Consider the following 14,497-nt stretch of genomic DNA (forward strand, 5'->3'; position numbering starts at 1 on the left):
TAATAAACTAACGCCACGATTAAGTAAACAAATGAATGAAAGATGTAAAAATATGGGTGACTTAATTCACTATATATATATATATATTGATCAGTTTAAAGAAATAAGCGTGATTTTTTTGGGGGGTTCGTTGTTGAGAATCTTCCTTTTCAACGATCTTTGAAAGGGGCGGAGTCAAGCGCGGGCATAATCAAGATGGCCACCTTCACTAAAAGGTAAGACAAAGCGGTTCCGCTGTTTCATCGTGGATTTAACCATCGACTTCACGTTATTAGTGCGCGGCGGGGCGGAGATTATTACCGTGTTGAGCTGCAACGTAAAAGCAAGTCCGCGGTTTCGGGGTTTAAGGGCCCCGGAAGCGGAGAAATCGGTCGAGATCCCCTCGATTGAATTAACGGCTGCCTTCACCGCTGTTAGCAGCGTTAGCACCGGATCTTAGATGCAAAGAGGTAATTTAGCAATAAGATTCACGTCAGAGAATCGGGGATTAGTTTTAAAGACGGACTCTTTTTTTTAATTATTATTATTGTTGTCAAACTGATGACGCGCGTCTTATTTCCTGTTGTATTTTTCCATCATGCCGAGTGCACCACAGCTAGCCCACGTTAGCTGATTAGTTGGCTAATACAGTCTGTTGGCATCAGTCCAAACACATCAACCACCCTCCGGATCTGACAGCAGCACGAGTGCTTGAAACGGGGTCTTTACGTGCTTGATCACGGTCCAACGTGGGGAGAAAAAAAAAAAAAGTGGGGCTTCTGGGTAGTCCTGTTAAATGTAGATCATTTTCAGTGTGCAGCTGCAGCAGGATGGAGAAACGGGAAATGGCTCAACAGCCTGGGACATTGTCTGGCCTCTACTTTGAGGACACTTGTTTTTTTTTACTACCACAGAGAGAGAGCAAAGTCCGGGTGTGTCTGTTTGTGTTGTGTGTAGGTTTAGCTCCTGTACTTTGGCTCGGTTGGCGTCCTCCTTTTGTAATTGTTCAACCAAATGTGACTGCTCTTTTAACTTTAGGCTGTCTCGTTGATTTTTCTCTGTAGGATGGCACCCGTCTTGGTGCTCTGGCTGGCTGTGGGCCTCAGTGGGACGTGGGCCGTGGACAAGGGTAACTTCAAGACCTGTGACCAGAGTGCCTTCTGCAAGTGAGTGCAGCAAAAATAATTCACCCGCTTCCTTAAAGTCAGTGTTGTCAAAAGAAAGAAAGAAAGAAAAAAAAAAGCACTGCGTTACAGATTCGTAACCAGTGTCCGCACTCTGGTACTCGACTTTTAAACAGGCGTCAGCGAGCATTGAAGCCCGGTGACTCTCCTTATCGAGCCCTGCTGGAGACCATGGAGCTGACCAACACCAGGCTCACCCTGCAGCTCATCAATGACAACAACAAGGTAGGTCACGTAAAGAAGCAGTTTACACAGGAGGAGGAGATGAGATGAGACACATTTTAATCCGACAAAGCTCCCACAATATACTTGGTGTACTCTCGTAAATCATCTCTGCTTTAATTGTGTATTTTTGAACAGTCAACTCCATCCATTGAGAAGATTAATAAGCCCATTACCCAAAGTGACTTCCATGCTTACAAAAAATTTGACGCACTATAATCAGAGCGCAAGTTCTATCCGCCTCATGGTGTCAAACCAAAAGCCCTTAAGAATCCGGACCTTGGCTGAACCCATTTACTGAGTCCGTCGTGTTGATGAGAAACTAATGTACCCTCCTCTTGTAATCCTCCCCTCTCCCTCTATGTTTGGCTCTCAGGTGCGTCTGCTGCTCGAGCTCTACCGTCTCCAGGGAAACATAACCAGGGTGAAGATTAATGAGCTGAAGCCGCTGAAACCTCGCTATGAGGTCCCAGACGTGCTGGTCAGGGAGCCTCCGACTGAGCCGTGAGTGTCTCGTGAGAGTTCTTGACTCTGTGGGTGGTTGGGCGGTAGTGTTGATATTACAGAGGCAAACTGAAAAGGCACAGAGGGGAAAACCCGGGAGGAACATCATAAGGAGAGCCTGTGGAGGGACACCTCTTTTAATAGAGCTTTAAATAATCAGAGTAACACAAAAGACTTCAGATTATTGCTGCTTTCAAATGGAACTCGTGAGCCTGAGCTTGTGACATGGGAAGTCATGTGCATGTTACACGTGGGGTTCAAATGTTTAGGTCATGAGAACACTGCTGCTAAGCAACATGAACATCAAGAAACCACAGAGCCTTAAAATTTAGCAAGCTAGCAGGTGGGTAACACAATGCAGAAAATGCAAAGGCATAATGACAGAGGGACAAAGAGGCTTTTGAATATCAATATATTTTTTTTAATATATTATTTAATTACAAAGAAAAACCTAAAGTTTTGAAAACCTCAGCAAACACGTCACACGTCGTGAACCCAGGGCTTTCAGAAAAGTATTTTGTTGTGAATACCACAAGAGGGGTATGTTCCCTCTTTTCATAGGCAGCAAATATCAGATATTTTTCACACGACATTTGAAAAATCAAAGGTGTAAATAATGAAGTTAACGATGGCTTGATTAATGTTACAAGTTACACTTGGTTACTGCGGCCAGTCAAAATGTCTGTGAAACGTAAGTACGGAATACTTAACAAAGGAAAAAAAAAAAAAAGACCTCAAAGATCTTTATTTTGCTATTAATATTGAAGAAGAACATCCACAGGTTCCACCGACGTATAAGTTAAATCCTATCTTTACCTCTCTCTCTCTCTCTCTCTCCCTCTCGCCATCCTCTCTCTGCCTCTCAGCCTGTCCCTCTTGTCTCAGGATGAAAATGGGGTGGTGCTGTCTTTGGGGGCGGAGTCTCAGAGGGTCATCGTCAGCGCCCGGCCCTTCCGACTGGACATCATGGAGGGACGCGACGTGCTGATGTCACTGAACTCTCGTGGCCTGCTGGCATTCGAGCACCTGAGGATGCGCAAGGACACGTGAGAAACCACGCATGCACACACATTTCCAAATACAAGCCCTCTTTTTCAATCCACGTCCTTACACAGTGGATGATTTCTGTTTTTTTTCCCCCCCATGATATGGTTTGTTTTTTGAGTATTGTCTCTGACTCGTTGTTCTGTCCTCTTCTCCCTATCATCCTAGTTTCTCCTATAAAGTAACTAGCACAGTGGCTAGCGTGTGGGATAATATCAAGAGGGTATTCGCTAGGTAAAGACCCTTAAGATTTGTCAGTGTGTATTCTGTTCCTTGTGCTAATGCTGCCAATAGTGACATTAAACAGTAGGGCCTCCCATCACACCAAGTACTGTATTTCCCCTCAAATAGATGTGACTGTGAGAGAGGTTGTGGGTGAGTGTGTGCACGACGGTCTTTTGATTCGATCTAGTTTTAAAGGGTCATTCCTGCCCTGACTGTTAGTATTCAAAGAGTGATAGCTTGATTTGAATTTTATTGTACCCCCCTAATCATCCGATAACACTGGAAGATCACACTGCAGGGTCTGTTGCAGGCCGAGCAATGCTTTCACTGTACACCAATGTTTTGTCAGATCAGTGTCTGATCAACTAAATCATGCACCTATAGTGTCACTCTAGCAGCTCGTCTCATAAGCTGATCTAACACTGCATGACTGACTCTGGTTTTGTGACCAGTTCTGATGAATGAGGAGAGTTAGCCTAGTTTAGGGTGAACGTTAACTGCAGCAGTCTGAAACCTAATGCCAGTGGAGAGTTAACCCTGATTTAGCGTGCAGATACGGGTGATCTGTTTCTGTCTTCACATGCGTACATCTGTGGTCCCGCAAGCTTAGTTTTCAGGCTTTGCTGCTCAGCTCCCAAAACCAACAGCAACATCTCTCTTTGTGGTTATACTTTAGTTTGTAGCTTTTCTCCGTGTTACAGCTGCCTTGATTTTGGGACATTTTACCCATAAAATACACTGCTACATTTGAGCAATAAACAAGCCACCTCAGTCACTGTTGTCTCCTGCATGTGCACCACTGCAGATCACCTCCGCAGCTGTGTGTGTGTGTGTGTGTGTGTGTGTGTGTGTGTGTGTGTGTGTGTGTGTGTGTGTGTGTGTGTGTGTGTGTGTGTGTGTGTGTGTGTGTGTGTGTGTGACTACCAAAATTCTGTTGCAATTCAAGGCTGGTGTGAATGATTTCGTGGCGCTTCAACATGGTCTGGATTACGCCTTGGTACATGTTGGATCCACTGGGTGAAAGTTGGTTCTGTAAGGAGCCTTGTGGGTGCAGCCTCTGAAGCTCCTATCCCATAATGCCGAGCTTGAAATAGCCACAGGGCAGGGAGTTGCTCAGTCCCCTTTGTCATTGTCATTGAAGACCTCGTAGAGTATCGGTTAGTTGTCTGTGTGGAGTCAAGGGGCAATCACCAACCTCCCCGTTTGTACGTCCTTTTCCTTTAATTATAGAATAATTATCCTGTCATTTAATGTCGCTCATCAAAAGATGGCATGACTTTGCCAAAGTGACACATCTTTCTCTTCCCCCCCCTCCGTATACTCTCCTCACCTCCTCCCTCCTCCCTCCGTTCTTTGTGCCACTGAGCAGTCAGGCAGAACCCGACTCCGAGAAGAAAGAGGAGGCTGATCCGGCAAACCCGGCCGAGGTACCGCACACTAAAATGTGCTTTCTCTTGTTCTTCCTCTTTGTATTCATACACACCGTTTCTACACTGACTGTCCCTGTTTGTCTGCCAGACAACAAAAGAAGAGGAAGAGAAAGTTGAAGACGGCATGTGGGAAGAAACGTTTAAATCACACTCGGATAGCAAACCTCATGGTAAGACCTGCTTGTATCATCAGTTTTTGCTCCTTTTAGCCAGCACTGTAATATCTGCATGTGGGTGTGTTAGTGAAGGGACACTAAGAAATCACTCCTATATAACGCCTCCTTTGATTGATAATTGGATGTTCTCGCTCCTCAGGTCCATCTGCTGTTAGCTTAGACTTTTCACTGCCGGGCGTTGAGCACGTCTACGGTATCCCAGAGCACGCAGACACCCTCCGACTCAAAACAACAGAGTGAGTGCCGACCACAAGTCGCGTTTACCACGTGCATATGAATTCACACGGAGGCACAGATGTGATGCGTGTGCGTGTTTTGTGTGTCGCAGCAATGGAGATCCGTATCGGCTCTATAACCTGGATGTGTTCCAGTATGAGCTGTATAACCCGATGGCCTTGTATGGGGCTGTGCCAGTCATGTTAGCCCACAACGCCCAGCGGACTACAGGCATCTTCTGGCTCAATGCTGCAGAAACCTGGGTGGATATAAGCTCCAATACTGCTGGAAAGGTACACAACCAGAAATCTGGCCTGTTTTTTGACTGCAGGATTTAGTTTCTTAGTTTTGGTTTCCAGGCACATAGTTATTTAAAAGGTTCCATGGTGACCGTCTGCTGCACAATATCAAAATTTGTTTTATTTTTTATTGTGCCTCTCAACAGACTGTGTTTGGGAAAATGCTGGATTATGTTCAGGGCTCCAGTGAGACTCCACAGACAGATGTGCGTTGGATCTCTGAGAGCGGCATCATCGATGTCTTTATTATGTTGGGACCAACTGCCAAAGACGTCTTCTCTCAGTATGCCTCTCTTACAGGTAGGAAGGTGGATCCCTCTGCCTGGTTGTCCTCGTTTCCTCAGGAGTCAGAAAATAACGCTATCTGAGGTCTATTTTTTTGTTAGGTCAGGTTTTTTTTTTTGTATTTTAGGATGGATGCACAAGTACCGCTCTTCTCAATTTTAATATGTATTTGAATAAAAAAAGGTTGATGTCAGGGATTGCAAGAAAAGTGTTACAAAGGGAATTACTTTGTTCACTTTGCACTAGGTTACATTTGATGTGTGAAGTATAACATTGGTCAAATCAGACTAAGTCTGATCACCAGGAATATGTTTTACTAAAGGTTTTTAATGAGCTGTGAGTTAATTGTTCTTATAGCTGAATGTAAGTAAGTAAGCACTCGTCGTTAAGACATCCTTGCCGACTTATATTCACCTGTAATGAAATACATGATATTTTGTCAGTTAAATCAAATGTTCATATTTAGTTCACAAATTCAGGAGCTGTGGCACATTTAATGAAAATAGAAAATAATTATTTGATTTGAACTTCACTTCACAACTTCACTTTAAGTTTATAGATAATTATGAACTGAATTGAATTAAAAAGATCTAAAGTGGTTCTAGCATTTAACACAAGGGCATTTGCCCAGAGCTTTTTAAAAGGTTGTGGAAAATCATCCTGTCATTTTGCCTGATATCCACCATCATGAACTATTATGTTAGATTAAATATTGATCTTCTGCCTCCTACCAATAAAAACAAAAACAAAAAAAACATCAGCTTTTACCTGACCTGCTTAGGCTCATTCTCTCCTCCCCTGTCATCTGACCTCCTTCTTGTGTTGTCTGTCAGGCACCCAGTCCTTCCCTCCCCTGACTTCCCTGGGCTACCACCAGTGTCGCTGGAACTACAACGACCAGGAGGACGTGCAGTCAGTGGACGCCGGCTTTGATGAACACGACATCCCCTATGACTTCATCTGGCTTGATATTGAGCACACGGATGGAAAGCGCTACTTCACCTGGGATCCACACAAGTTTGCCTCACCAAAAGAAATGCTGCAGGGTCTCATGGACAAGAAACGCAAGGTACAGATAAAACATGATCCAGCGTCACTGTACCTGAACACAATGTTTGTATTCTCTGGTTTTCTTGCCAGAAGCTCCCTAGTGTCTATTCTGCTGCTTTCTATCTCACATTACCTGAAAGCTTAGTAAAATAAAAATGACCTGCTGTAGTTTCTTATACAGGGTATTTCTACACCCTCCAACACCACATGCTCACTTTTCTTGAATTGTTTTCCTTCCTAGATGGTGGCCATTGTGGACCCTCATATCAAAGTAGACAGCAACTACAAGATCCATAATGAAATCCGCTCTCGGAGTTTCTACATCAAGAATAAAGATGGTGGAGACTACGAGGGCTGGTGCTGGCCTGGTAAGAAAGACTACATCCAACACCAGAAAATGTGTACTTTATACATTTGCAAATGGACTTTATGAACTGGATATTTTTAAAGACAACGAATATTTCCCTCACATTCCTTTTGTCCTCGGGATGGATGATGAACATCAGGTAGTGCTGGTTATCCAGACTTCACCCGTTCAGACATGAGGGACTGGTGGGCCAGCATGTTCGCCTACGATCAGTACGAGGTGAGTCTCCATCTGCAACTGCATGTGCAACTGTAGTCAGCCATGCAGATTTGAATAAGAAAGGACAAAAACTCTCACGGGGATCAAATCCTTCATCAAGCTTTTGTTTAACCAAGAAGTGTCACAAGCTCTTTTTCTCTCCTGGGAACCACCAACAACCTCAGATTTCTGAAATAGCCCACCGACATCTGAAAGTATTTTTAATTGTGGGCTTAAAATAGTGTATCTTTTGTAATATGTCCGGTTTGGTCTCAAAATTACATCCAGTCTGTTGGCTCTCCAGGGCTCCATGGAGAACCTGTACACATGGAACGACATGAATGAGCCGTCGGTCTTCAATGGGCCCGAGGTCACCATGCACAAAGATGCAGTGCACGGAGCCTGGGAGCACCGTGACGTTCACAACTTGTATGGCTTCTATGTGGTGAGTGCACACTATTTGACCAACTTAATTTTTCCTATAAATATTTAAGTTCTAGATCATTTGCAATCTGTGTTTGATTCTCTGCGGTTTTTAGTGTAGTCTTTTCTTCTTCTTCTCATGTACAGTAACTTTATCCTTTGTGGTCCTGAGCAATTGGTTTGTAATGGGATATTAAATGTGTGTCTATGACAGTAGGAAATGTTGGTACCACACAAATGGCCTAATGACACAGATATGATCAAAAATCTGTGTATTAGAAAAATAAAAGGATCAATAGAAACTCCGATGAGGAGCTGTAGGGTGGAGTTGGACTCTAAATGCAGTAAGTAGGAAGAAAGCCTGGTACATTATGGTTTTAAATGAATCCCACTGATATGGTTAGAGTATTTAATGACAATAAAATGTCTTTTGAAAAGAGCTAGAGTAGAGTGCCTTTATGACTGACTTTAAAATGTTTGTCCTTGTTTTACCCTCCAATCATTTATCTCTCTGTGATCAACAGCAAATGGCCACAGCGGAGGGTTTGATCCAGCGGTCGGGGGGAGTTGAGCGACCATTTGTCCTGACCAGGGCCTTCTTTGCTGGGTCACAGCGATATGGTGAGCCCTTTACTGCCTTAACTCCCCAGACTACCTGATCCTCTGCTCATGTACACTGGGCATCACACATTTAATAACAGCTTTTGTTGTTTACAGTTGTCTTTCTTTACATTCGGTGTTGACCAAACTACACTTTCAGTTTTACCCAGATTAAGTTGTGAAAGTGTTTGATATGATTGTGAAGTGTTCAATAAAGATGCACATCCTAGATTTGTGTGTGCTGAGTGTCCATAATGATCCAGCCTATTTTAAGTTAAACCATTGCAGATATATCTGGGTAAACTTTATTTATCATTAACTGAACCATTTCCTATTGCTGTGATGATACTAAAATAAAGCTTACTATTAGAAATAGATAACATTATAATAAGGTGTCAAGTTATGTTGATGATGTCTTTTTTTTAGTGTGTGTGGGAGTGAAGGCTCTTCAGTGTTAAAGTGCATTTTTGTATTTCCAGGTGCCGTGTGGACCGGAGATAATGCTGCTGAGTGGGATCATCTGAAGATATCTATCCCCATGTGCCTGAGTCTGGGTCTGGTTGGCATCTCTTTCTGTGGTGGTGAGTATGGCCATCGTACCTCCCGTTTGTTGTGACCGCACCGACATGTCGCTTCCCTACATGGGCATCAACTGTGCCTCTAAAGCAAAATGGACGGAGAATTTGAAGTGTGCATGTGACAAGTGGAAATAATAATGATCCGTTATCATTTTAAAAGAGTCAATTCATACTCATAAATATGGTTAAAATCCTGTAAAATGGTTAAAAAAGATCATATGTCCTGACAAAGACTCTATAAAAAGGCTGTAAAACAGCAAGAACTCGTAGTGTGCTAAAATAGGTTAAAGTACTGAGAAACTGTTATTTATTCATTGTTTATTTCATTCATTTTTGTCAAAAGTTAATTCACTATTGCATTATCTGTAATCTCCTAAATATCCTGAGATCGATTGCTTGTCTTCGCCTGCATACCCGGGGAATTGCCGGTGTTTTCCTCATTCCAGTAAATGCGTTCACTGAGGAGACGTCACCGCATCACTCTCGTGATTATGTCTCCCCGTTTTCAGGGGCGTAACATGCAGAAGTCTGTCAGTACCTGCATCTCCATCAACATATTGAATTGATGTCCAATGTAAAAATCAGCTGCCACACGTAACAGCAGTAAAAAAGCACTGAGATACTGAGCTGGGTTTGGAAAAAAACCTGCATCAGTAGTCTAAAATTAATTTGACTTGGATTCACATCTCCCTGTAGTGTTTAGTAATGTTGTCATGGAAACGGGGATGAGGGGTTGTCATGGTGAGAGCTCATGTTCCCTGGGTAATCTACCTGCAGTTATACAGAACCGTCATGTTGGCTGTATGTCTGGAGTGGGATGCTCATATTCATGATCAGTTTAGCTATTTTGTGTTTTCTACCTGCATTGAATAAATTTAATTTAGTACAAATTTGTCTTTATTTAAAACAGAAGTTCCAGTTTGAGCCATTATCTTCAAATAAAAAAACAGCCGATTTTAGGAGATTCAATGTTTTTGGCTGTGTATTTCTCTCACGACATACCGAGGCTGTGATCAACCCAGACTTTACGAATATTCACCGCCCCCCTTCTGTCTCATAGCTGATGTGGGCGGATTCTTCAAGTCTCCGAGCTCTGAGCTGCTCGTGCGTTGGTACCAGACGGGGGCTTACCAGCCGTTCTTTAGGGCCCACGCCCACCTGGACACGCCCCGCCGGGAGCCCTGGCTGTTCGGCCCGGAAAACACTGTGCTGATCCGCGAGGCTGTGCGCCAGCGCTACACGCTCCTGCCCTACTGGTACCAGCAGTTCTACCACGCGCACCGCACGGGGCAGCCCGTCATGAGGTGAGGACGGAGCAGGAAGCAAATAAATGTAGACTTCAAATTTCAAAGTAGACATTTCCTCGATTTTATTATTTATACATAAAAATTAAAAAAAAAAAAAAGAAGTAATGACACATGCCGTGTACTGGCATCATCAGTCTCATCAGTGACTGTCATAAATGAGAATACCAGCGTACTAATATCATGTAATTAGACATTACTGCCCTGTACTACTGGACAGAGGTGTGTATTACTTTTCCTGAGAAATGGAAATAAATTATCAACGTTGTCCCTAATCTGAATTATTATTGTGCATTGTATCCTAGTGCACAAAAGCACATTGTGTTGTTGGTTTGAATTCACTGCAGACTTCAGTGATGTGGTTTGAGGCAGATGAAAATATTGAGAGATGTGCATCTCTGTTGCAGACCACTGTGGGTGGAGTATCCTCAGGATCCGGCTACTTTTGCTGTGGATGACGAATTCTTGATTGGTGAGACACAAAACACCAAAGCTTTACTGCCTTCCCCATCACTGTACACTTCCTGCACAACAGCCATTAACAGGCAGAAACAGTTAGCTGGAGAACAGGTGGACACGCGTGCGCACACACACACACACACACACACACACACACACACACACACACACACACACACACACACACGCACACACTTTAGATGAATGCTATGTTGCTTCATAACTGTGGATGTGTAAATCGGCAACTGCTTGTTAATATATTTTCTGTATCAACCTAGAAGGTGATGAAGTGTCAGTGTTGATCACAATGGGCTTCTTCTGCCACCATGTGGCCAAAACAATATGTATATATGCAGGTTTAAAACGAAATCATTGTCTTAATGGTTAAAGTTACTGACTGAATTAAATGCAAAATGTCTGCAGCTCAGTTGTTCAGTCTGTTGTGATTAATGATGTCATGCGTTCAGTATGGCATCAGCCAAAGTAACGAGAGAACAAACCTGAATTAAAACTTGAATTCAGTTGTTCAGTAAGGAAGAAATGTTGCGAAACATCAGTTCCCAATGACGATACTGAACTCTGCTGCAGGGAGAGATTTGCTCGTGCACCCAGTTACTGAGGAAGGAGCCAGGGGAGTCACCGCCTACCTGCCCGGGAAAGACGAGGTAAGAAGACTTTTAACACATGTAACGGTTATCTTTTAATGTTATCAGTAGGTTTTGTTTTAACGTGTGTGTGTGTGTGTGTCTGTGTGTGTTTTCAGGTCTGGTTTGATGTCCACACCTTCCAGAAGCACAACGGGGCCCAGAACCTTTACATCCCTGTCACCATAAGCTCTGTAAGACTCGCAAACAAATGTATCCCAACGGATGTCCTATAAATATACACGCTGTGAATTATCTCACAACCCATCACTTTGTATCTGTGTTTAATGTGTAATTTCAAACCTCTCCACATTCGTTCCCTTCATTTGTCTGATTTTTAATGTGGAGTCTTGGTTTTCCGTTGTCAGATCCCCGTTTTCCAGCGCGGCGGCTCCATCATTCCCAGGAAGCTTCGAGTTCGCAGGTCCTCCACCTGCATGGAGAACGACCCCTACACTCTGTATGTGGCTCTTAATCCCCAGGTAACGGAAACTGTCCTCTGACGGCAGCTGCATGACACAGCTGCGTGATCCACTGCTATTTTGACACGGAGACCACTAAGTGGGATTATTGTTGTTGAAGTTTTGAAGTTTTTTGTCTGACAGAGAACTGCAGAGGGAAAGCTCTACATAGACGATGGTCACACCTTCAACTATGAAAAGAAGGAGTTCCTCCACAGGCGGCTGTCCTTCGCCAACAACGTCCTCTCTTCTGTGTAAGTGACAAATATCATCTCAGCTATCTGCCTCTCTGGTGTAAAAAATGCACCTCCAAATAGACTCTTAGAGCTTTTACACACCTGAAGGTCCAGAACAAGGTCCGGACCAAGGGGCATGTTTTTGCTATATTAGGTACATTGACCCAGTTAGTTTTGGTCTCGCGTTGCAATTTTCTGAGCACACTAAAGAACCAAAAAAGGTAGGTGTGAAAGGATCTTTCGATAGTTCAGTACTGTAACATTATAATACACAAAACATTCATGGTTTGTATTATAGGAGCTACATTTTAATGTATGTATTGTTTTGCCTCCTATTAAAATATTACATCCATGTCTCTAACTGGTCCACAGTAACCTCGCTCCCGATGCCCAGTTTACCACCCGCTCCTGGGTTGAACGTGTTGTCATACTGGGAGCCAGTAAACCCAGCAAGGTGACCTTGAAGACTGCTGGTGAGTGCTTAATATTTCTCTCAAATCAGGTGAAATCATCATTAGTTATAGCCTGCATGCTGACAGACATACACACTTCACACTTGTACAGATTGGAGTGCCTCCTTCCTAGAGCGCAAGACTATCTTGTAAAAAAACAAACTTTAAGGATGCCCTTGAACTTATAAAAAAAACGCAATTGGACTTGTCATAGCAGGCGAAGTACAGGTGTAAATAAAAACGTTAACAGACTTTATTAATTCCATGTGTGCGTTTCCTGCTTCACTTGTATGTATTTGCATGCTACAGTTGTTTTCAAGCTCACAGCCATTCAAAAGGCAGTTCTCGAATTTCCAGGATCTAAATATTAATTAATTTAAAAAGATACTCTGTTACGCTGTGTGAGTCATCAAAGTTGAAAACATGTTTTTCTTTTTTTCCCCCCTCCTCTTCTTGTTTTTGCAGATGGACAAGAGAGCCAACTCGAGTTCGATTTTGACGCCTCCATGTCTGTTTTGACGCTCCGCAAGCCCAGCATGAGTGTAGGGGCAGACTGGACCGTAATGCTTCAGTAACCACGGAGACGGAGGAGGAGGAGGAGGAGGAGAAAATAACTGAACTGGCCTGACCAAGAGGAGATGGAGAGAGGAAGGAGCAGACACCAGGCACTAAAACCCAAGACTAATTAAAACAGGGCAACAGGCTCGCCATCATGTTGAGTAAAGGACATACAGCACATTAATTACACACAGTTTTCATCCACACACACAAAGCCATGTAAACCTGTTAGTCCACCTGAGCCACTTAACTTCTCTGCCATTTCCTTCTTGTGTTCAGTCACAATGTAATACCTAACAAAAAGGGTTCAGGGTTACTGTTCGATAGATCATTGTTTTCACAGAGGAGACAACAGTGCAGTTCAACTTGTCATTCTTATGAATATTTGAGCTTAAGAAAAAAAGCCTTTTATTTTTATTTGTTTAAATGTCCATCACTAAGAAAGATCACCGTGTGGGGGTTGCTTGCCATTTCAAATTAAGGTTCACATTCAAAGCACATGCTCCAACTGCTGCCGATCCCCTCCGTCTGTTTCTGACTTGATGCTTTTAAAAAAAAAAAAAAAAATCATTCCATCCCTCTTTCAAGCCAAGCGCTTAAATTAGTGAAGAGGTCAGCCATCTTTCCACATTTCATGTCAAGAGAGAGCTCGCTGACAATCTCCTGTTCGGCTCTACACCAAACTTTCATCTTCCTGACGCCCACAAAAAAAATTGGTTTTTTTCCGACCAATCCCTGCAGAGTTCATTCTTGTTTCAACTGAATTCCTCAGCGCTAAAGTTGTGTGCACTGAAATCATTCAAAATCACTGCGTCACATTGGAAGAGATCAGGTCGTCCAACTGCTGCACAGCAGAGGGAATTTTCAGCTGTTGTTTTGAACAAACTTGGCAATGGGAATCACCTCAAGGGACTGAACCACCGACGGCATGTGGATCAGCCTGTTGACGCGTTTTCTTTGTTTTATCAAGTGATTTTCTCCAACGTTGTTTACTAGATTATTTTTTAATGCACTTGAAGAATGAGAAGTTGTTTAGAAAGTCATGTGTTGCTAGTTATCGGGACAGTCCAGGTTTTCTATCATGTCATTTGGAACTTTATGAACAGGTCGACTCTAATCCTTGAAGTATTTTACGAGCTAATATCCATTCAGTGGTCTCCTGATCTATAGAAACTTCAGTCCATAAACTGAGTCCTGAAAGACTCAAATGATTCTCTGGAGTGCGTTTCATATCCGGTCTAGTCGACTCATTTGACCTTTTTTAGAGGTATCGTTCTGTGAGTTTGTTTCCTTGATTGTTTTTATGACCATAAATGTACATGTTGTTGCAAATTTTTTTTTGTTAGTGAATGGTGGAAATGGAAGTGACGGATCAGGCTTCAGCTTCAGTTGTCAGATGTACGCTAAAAGACGAGACCAAGTGAAAATAAAAATTGACCAAATGTGAAAGAGATAATGTGTTTTCATTGAATCAGGATAGTTCTTAACTACGTCTCTGTTATCTGATGACGCATAAGATGGTATTTTATTTTGAATGTTTTATGACTGTGTTCAGAAAGTTGAACCAAAAATAGTTATTTTCACTTTTTATTGAACATAACGC

The 14,497-nt window shown here is 42.9% G+C and overlaps 2 protein-coding genes across 4 annotated transcripts in view; one reads left to right on the forward strand and one right to left on the reverse strand.

Moving 5' to 3' along the window:
• Positions 1-14,497, reverse strand: part of LOC138618619 (phospholipase A and acyltransferase 3-like) — a 37,476-nt gene that overhangs the window by 10,589 nt on the left and 12,390 nt on the right. The gene's annotated exons all lie outside the window — the stretch shown is intronic.
• On the forward strand, positions 167-14,350 carry ganabb (glucosidase II alpha subunit b). 3 transcript variants are annotated; one of them, XM_069694473.1, is made up of 25 exons: positions 167-215; positions 1,044-1,145; positions 1,280-1,388; positions 1,762-1,889; positions 2,756-2,935; positions 3,102-3,167; positions 4,528-4,585; positions 4,677-4,758; positions 4,904-5,000; positions 5,093-5,273; positions 5,426-5,579; positions 6,398-6,633; positions 6,856-6,982; positions 7,121-7,200; positions 7,484-7,624; positions 8,127-8,223; positions 8,682-8,783; positions 9,841-10,084; positions 10,492-10,556; positions 11,132-11,208; positions 11,307-11,381; positions 11,556-11,669; positions 11,793-11,902; positions 12,257-12,357; positions 12,802-14,350. In XM_069694473.1, exons 1-25 carry the CDS (start codon positions 196-198, stop codon positions 12,909-12,911), a joined length of 2,856 nt encoding a protein of 951 aa, XP_069550574.1. In that variant the 5' UTR covers positions 167-195; the 3' UTR covers positions 12,912-14,350. The 3 variants fall into 3 exon arrangements, with proteins under 3 accessions (XP_069550574.1, XP_069550576.1, XP_069550575.1); XM_069694474.1 differs by lacking the exon at positions 167-215 and adding an exon at positions 277-449; XM_069694475.1 differs by lacking the exon at positions 3,102-3,167.

The sequence above is a fragment of the Brachyistius frenatus genome, unplaced genomic scaffold, assembly GCF_029030835.1.
Source record: "Brachyistius frenatus isolate BFR_SWC_R1_liver_20210118 unplaced genomic scaffold, ASM2903083v1 Contig_17, whole genome shotgun sequence".
Taxonomy (NCBI): domain Eukaryota; kingdom Metazoa; phylum Chordata; class Actinopteri; family Embiotocidae; genus Brachyistius; species Brachyistius frenatus.

Excerpts from the sequence above, each read along its gene's own strand:
- ganabb (XM_069694473.1), top strand. The coding sequence starts at position 196 with ATGGCCACCTTCACTAAAAG. Across the intron at positions 5,274-5,425 it reads GCTCCAATACTGCTGGAAAG|ACTGTGTTTGGGAAAATGCT; the intron begins GTACACAACCAG and ends GCCTCTCAACAG. Across the intron at positions 11,382-11,555 it reads TCCCTGTCACCATAAGCTCT|ATCCCCGTTTTCCAGCGCGG; the intron begins GTAAGACTCGCA and ends TTCCGTTGTCAG.